The sequence below is a fragment of the Zootoca vivipara genome, chromosome Z1 (genome assembly GCF_965207765.1).
Source record: "Zootoca vivipara chromosome Z1, rZooViv2.hap1.1, whole genome shotgun sequence".
NCBI classification, from domain to species: Eukaryota; Metazoa; Chordata; class Lepidosauria; order Squamata; family Lacertidae; genus Zootoca; species Zootoca vivipara.
In genome coordinates, this window is record NC_142583.1 from 5,479,337 (window position 1) to 5,486,166 (window position 6,830).

At 44.7% G+C, this 6,830-nt stretch overlaps 1 protein-coding gene across 1 annotated transcript; it reads left to right on the forward strand.

The window, feature by feature from the left end:
• The first annotated feature begins 2,594 nt into the window (after positions 1 to 2,594).
• Positions 2,595 to 5,621, forward strand: TEX52 (testis expressed 52). Its single transcript, XM_035113604.2, has 2 exons — positions 2,595 to 3,109; positions 5,369 to 5,621. The coding sequence occupies exons 1-2, from the start codon at positions 2,595 to 2,597 to the stop codon at positions 5,619 to 5,621; spliced, it is 768 nt and encodes a 255-aa protein (XP_034969495.2).
• Positions 5,622 to 6,830: the final 1,209 nt, after the last annotated feature.

Here is a 6,830-nt window from a genome sequence, read left to right on the forward strand (position 1 = left end):
TGCTATGAGGATTTTAGGATCACCAAGCCATTCATTCAGAAGCAGAAGCTGTTCATCAAGAGCCTGGGATGTTTTCTTAATTCCCTTCTATATGCCACCCTCACCTTCAAACTTTGCCTGAAGTCACAGTTCTTGGTACATGACATCACAACTAGTTGCTGTGGGAATTTATGCGAGCCAGGAAGCCAGCTTGGAAACGTCAAAGCACACAATGGAATAGAACACAGCTGCAGACAGAAGGAAAAGGAGCCGTTCAGAAGAATAAAGGCAAGCAAATCCCCAGCATCTTCTCCAGGGGCAAATGTGATATTCCCATCTCAATGGCAGCATAGCATAGGGAACATCCGTCTGAGGAGCTCCGAGTGATTTGGTCACGTTCAGCATAGACTTAAACTGGTGTACTCCAGACACTCCATCTTCCCAGGGAGCCATGGGAAATAGTAAGTGAAAGAGAGCAAAGAATCTCAAGGTGAACGTTCTCAGCAGCCTCACTAAACTACAGTTATTTGGGGGGGGAAGGGCATGGTATAAAACCAACCACAATCACCTGCTAGTCTTCCAATATGATTTATCCCATCATATGCCGCCAATTCCCTTCTGCATTCTACATAGATTCAATGTACAATGCATTCTACTGCATTCTACAATTGTACCCAGGGCAACTGGTCAGTTTCCATACAAAAGAATAAATGAACAAATGTGAAATTAAAAATGGCAATAACCATAAATCAGTGGGAGAACAATTCATCCTATTGGGATATTCTGTAACTGATCTCAATTCACCAAAAGGTTCAGTGCTGTCACCATAGGAGCCAACTCCTAGGGGCAGAAGTCCCTTTGTGCCCCCCCCATAAAATAAAATATTTGAGGGGGCCAGCCCCCCCACCCCCGTTGATGTGCATTGCCATAAAATGGTGTGTGTGTGCCATATCATGTCACCAATTCTGCAGGGTGGAGCTTACCTGCCCCCCCAATATTTTATTCAAGTTGCCACCCCTACCTGACACGTGAGACAAATCCTTTCCATCATTTTCACCACACTGCACATGTTAATGAGCTGACCAATTGCAGGATAAATCTGTTGTCAATGTTTCTTTTGAATGGTTCTCTGTTAATAAAATCATTTTAGTAATGCCGAGTAAATTATCACCAATCTGGTATATATATATATATATGCCTATTTAGCATACGGTATATTTAAGCTCTGATTATCACTTAAATGTTTTCTCTCAACTTCTTTATATACCTCTCAACTGCTGAATCCAGGAAAGCTATGGCCATAATGGATTGCTTAGTCTTCAAGGTGACCCAATACTTGCTTTGATATCTCTCTGGAAATGTTATGTTCCAAGATATACAGGAGTCTCAGGTGGCAGTTCATGTACCTCTTTTGCTCTGCGTTCCTGCTGTGGGAAGGACAGCAAATTCGCCACTGTAAGGTATGACAAACCTCATTATGGATCAAGGATTAAGGATCAAGGATCCTTGACAGGGCCAAAGTGAAGTACCGGTAAATGCACATTTTCCAAAGCCTGCTGGAGATTATGCAGGGGTGCCAGCCGGGTTCTTTGCCCCAGGCGAAGCCTCCAGAGGCTTCCCACCCTGTATGTGTGTGGACTCAACTGCATGTGGGAGGGTGCCAGATTGGATCTTTAACCCAGGTAAAATAAAGCCTAGTTCCACCCCTGGATTCTGTATACCAACTGGGAAATTTGCACAAGTCCCTCTTTGTAGAAGAATTAGGTGCACATTTTCCATTATGCCTGGTGAGCGTGCACAGTGGCTGGTAACTTCCTCAGCTTCCGTTCCTCTTAATGTCTGCCCTATTCCTGCAGCTACATAATGAGTTAGAAATGTGTTTAAACCTCTCTTTGTCTTTCTCCGTAAGCACTGTAAAAGTCAGCCTCTTAATTAAACTCTCTTTTTAAAAAATGTAAATATTGTGGCTGCAATTATTATCAAATAGCTTGCTTACCTGTGCAGCCTTACTGCTCATCTCTCTTCGCTCTTCGCAAAACCTCAGTTGTCCGTTTTACTTGGGAAATAGTCAAGGGGACGGGGGAAGCAGCTGTTCCCCATTTTAGGGAACACTTTATTCTCGGTTTCTTGGCCTATGCACAGTAAATGATCACATGCACTTCATCTTTGTTGAGGAGAGAACACATACCAGGAGCAGATGCATTTTGTGACAGCACTAAACAGAGTCATAAAAGAAAAACTGCTCCAAAGAGCTTACAATCTGAAGTTTGACTGTTGGGGAGACAGCAAATGAAATGCAGGAAAGGGTAGCAAAGTGTTTTTCTTGTAAAGGATTCCTAAATCGTAGACCACCTTGTTAACTGCAACTGTTGTCTTATATGGTTGCCAAGGATTGAAGGAAGAGAACATGGGACTGGGACATGTGGAAGCAGGATTCCATAGCTAGGGCTATGTTATGATGGGTATTTTACATTTCTTGTGCCTTAGGATCTTCAACAAACTGAAGCTGGGTATTGCAGTAGGGCATCATCTTGTAGGCCAATACTGGGGCTTCTGATGTCTCTGAATGCCCCTTCTTTCCCCCTGCCTAGGGTTAATCTGAATCCCTGTTCAAGATGACCACATGGAAAGAGAGGCACTTCCTCTGTAAAGACAAGTATGTGTCATGGCCAGGGTTTTCTCCAAGACCCTACCATAAACTGGCTGTTAAAAGACCACCCCACACAGATGCCAAAATAAGTGTTAGCCACAAAACACGTTGCCCAGTGGAGGATGGCCTATGGCACGTCTGGGGATACCATACATGGCTGGATGTAGGGAGGTTGCCAGCAATCTATCGCCCAAGACCGGATAAGCCTTTTGATAGCAACACATGGCGATGGATCACCGCTCCCAGGAAAGAATTCATGGCTGTGCCACCAGTCCCACCTCCTTCACAGTTGGATGGGAACACCTACGTTAAGTTCATTGAAGGGGACGCCTTGTTTGTGGATCGGAGATTTAAAGAGAGAGTTCTGACCCGAACAAAGAACGAAATGAAACGGTGTGATCAACTCAAACTGAGGAGCGAGTGCCGAGCTCCTCCTTTGGACGCTGAAGGAAATATCCTGCCTCCGAAAGGTTTCATACGGTAAGATATACTCCTCTCTTTGTTCTACCAACTGTTGCAGGTGCCCTTTAGATGAAGCCCCAACCACATGAGAGCAGCTTTTCCTCGACTGGATCCTACATGGCTAAGTGCTGCGATAATGCTATCATATGGGTGGGGGCAACGCTGTGGGTCTTTTCCCATATAATTAGGAAAAGGTAAAGTATCCCTCCTCAGGTGGAAGATCAATGGGTAGGGATAGGGCAAAACCACCAGTTTCAGTTTTTCCAATCTTAAATTCAATTTGCCACATTTCCACATCAGTTTACGATTTTAAAAAGATTTCTTTTTAGGCGAGTCCAAAACGACAAGCAAAGAGGCCACACGGAGCCCCCCACCACCACCACCCAATGATCTCGATCCCACCAGGACCGAATGCACCCCAACAAAGCTCCGGGACCTGGAGCTCATAACCCACCTACTCTCAGCAGCCAGAAACATCGTAGCTAGACACTGGAGGGATAAACATGGAACACTGGTATCATGTAGTATGGGAAACAGCCTTACTAGAAAAGCTAACCAATAGACTGAAACTGACATGGGGAGAAACAGGATGCCTTCACCCTGGTATGGCTCCCCTTTATCAAATACACAGCCCAACAAGACAACAACATGAACCCACTGACTGACAGCATATGATTCATTATGGCTATCTTGACCCAACAACCCCCCCCCAACGCACAAACAAATCTCACTGCAGTCAACCAAAGACAATCAACCACACCCTAGGCCACCCCACCCAACCTCTCTCACCAAGGAAACCTAACAAGCGAATAAAAAGAGAACCTACCCAAGTGACGCTGACACAACCCCCCCCCCAAATATACTAAGTCAGGGGTCAACAAACCTTTTCAGCAGGGGGCCGGTCCACTGTCCCTCAGACCTGGGGGGGGGGGCGGACGGACTATATTTTGGAAAAAATAAATAAATGAACGAATTCCTATGCCCCACAAATAACCGAGACACATTTTAAATAAAAGCACACATTCTACTCATGTAAAAGCACGCTGATTCCTGGACCGTCTGTGGGCCTGATTTAGAAGGCGATTGGGCCTGATCCGGCACCCGGGCCTTAGTTTGCCTACCCATGTACTAAGCAAAATAATATAATCTTCACCACCCCACCCCCTCTCTCCCGTCCCTCCCCCTTTTCTTCCCAACCTTATGCTGCATATAACACCAATGTCTCACGACAAATGTAACTGATCTGTAGAAAATGCAACCTGAAAAAAGAGACAGTCCACTAGCTTTTATAAACAAGGAAAATCTTTAATAAAAATTATTTTAAATATATATATATATATATTGTGAGTGTTTTAGGGCACACTTCTCCTAATATACATATTGGGCCAGGAATAATGTGCACTTTTGTATGTTATTTTCACACATATACCTTTTTATGCATTTTCTAATAATATATTGCTGAATACATTTTTTGATTAGAGAATAGCACTGCAGAACTTGGAAAGTGCAAAGTTCAAAGGATAGCTGCCATTTGGTTCACGTAATGTTTTGGGAGGTGCTGAATCCCCTGGAAAGTGGTGGACTCTCCTCCTTGGAGGTTTTCAGGCAGAGATTGGATGGGCATCTGTCGTGGATGTTTTAGTTGAGATTCCTGCATTGCAGGGGCTTGGACTCGATGACCCTCAGAGTAATTTTGAACTATACTATGATGCACAAATGGAGCCAATCCTGTGCTCCCACAGAGCCCCAAGCCCACGTCCATCCTGGTTAGTGGCACCACTGCCAGAGGGCTATTGCTGTGGCTTTGCCCCCACCAGCAAGCAACTCCCAGAACACCCACATGGTTGTTCTCTAGCCTCATCCCCAACTAAGCTGCAGTCTCACAAAATATTACCCTTCTACTTAATGGGAAATCCCCAGTTCAAATCTCGCCTCGGCCTCAAACACACAAGGGACTCAGCTACATTAGTCAAAAAAGAGTGTTCTGAATGTGTTACAAACATGCAACACCAGATGGTGTTGGAGTGTTTTTTTTAAAAAAATTCAATGCAATTTTCCATAGCGCTTCCCCCCCTTTGTTATTATGATTTCTGACTTATTAATAGCTCCCCCCCCCGGTGTGTAGACCCACCTAGGTAGTTTTGGGCTTCTTCTTCTTCTTTTTTGAGCTTCTATGCCCATCAGCAAAGTGAAATCATGCACTGTTTATACATTTCAAGTTCTCAAAACCTTCCACATAAGCATTATCATTTATGTTGCTTTCTTAATTTTGTACAGATACAAGCGCCTGCTTCCAAGGAAAAGCCCAGCCTCGCTTTGTGTCCAACTGCAGCCTGTCACACCTCCTTCTAGGGACTGCTGGGCTTACCCTTGCCCAAACCCCCAACCCCATTACCAGGAGGCTGCTGTCAAGTTTGCCCTGAAGAACAGCAGCCCCATCTACCCAGAGTTGGTAGAAAAATATCAGGAACTGGCTCTTTCTGGGAGCAAAATCAGCAAAGTAAGGCCATGTACACCTGTCACTGAATAAATGGAAGGGGGTGAAGCCTGAAATTCACAGGGCTACTGAAGAGTATGTCGGAAGTTCAATCCTGCTATCAGTAAAACAATTTTTCTAAAATCTAAATGGAGGCGAAACAATTGTTGCATAATGATCACCATTGGCCATAACAGGGGTGCGGGGGCTAACTTTTGGATTGTACCTAGTGTCACATGTATGACGATTTACCTGCTGGACAGAACTGTATGCGGGTGTTCAGTGTAATGAGGTTCTGCATCTCAGGCTACAAATTTGATGTCCTGAATGCCAAGGGCTGGCCTTGAGAAGCTGAGAACTGATAAAGATGTCTCACTGCCAGGGTGACAATTTTTCTGTTTTCATGAAGGAGGGTCTTGGAGAAGAGAGTACTTATATCCGTCTGAGGAAGAGGGGAGTTTCCATTGGGCTGGGAAGGTAATTCTACAGACATGAATTGTGTTGCCTTTACAAGGGAAAAGAAGCAGAGATAAGCAACACAAGAGAAACACCACCCAGTTTTAGAATAGAGGGCAACTGTTTAGTGGCTTATCAAAAAAATGTTAAAAGAAGCTGTATAAGCAGCAATCAGTTGTTACTGCCAACTTTTGCCTTGCTCTTCGCTGGTGTTCCTGTACACAGAACTGGTTAGTGGGTTTACATTTTTCAGCCCAAGGACCACATTACTTTGGTGCTAGCCTTCTAGGGGCTGCATGACAGCAGTGGGCAGGACCAAATGAAAAAGTAGGTAGGGCCACCCCCATACTCTCTTACACAGAATTCTTAGAATTTCATGGATTGGGGGGGGGTCTTTTTTAGAGAAATGCCTTTTTTTGTTTCTTATAGCCACAGCGGAGGCATGGCTGTGATGAGCTCCTGCACATCTCTGTTAACATCTGAAGATTTAACTTCTTTGGAGGTCTTTAAGCAGAGGCTTGACAGCCATATGTCAAGAATGCTTTGATGGTGTTTCCTGCTTGGCAGGGGGTTGGACTGGATGGCCCTTGTGGTCTCTTCCAACTCTATGATTCTATGATTCTCAGGCATCCCCAAACTTCAGCCCTCCAGGTGTTTTGGACTACAATTCCCATCATTCCTGACCACTGGTCCTGTTAGCTAGGGATCATGGGAGTTGTAGGCCAAAACATCTGGAGGGCCGCAGTTTGGGGATGCCTGATCTAACTGGTGGGACCATTTTTTTATTAAAAAAGGCAAAAGATTGCT

What these genes read in the sequence shown, in the direction of transcription:
- TEX52 (XM_035113604.2), top strand. Translation starts at nt 2,595, where the DNA reads ATGACCACATGGAAAGAGAGGCACTTCCTCTGTAAAGACAAGTATGTG. An exon ending in CCTCCGAAAGGTTTCATACG is followed by an intron (nt 3,110 to 5,368) that starts GTAAGATATACT and finishes AATTTTGTACAG; the next exon opens with ATACAAGCGCCTGCTTCCAA.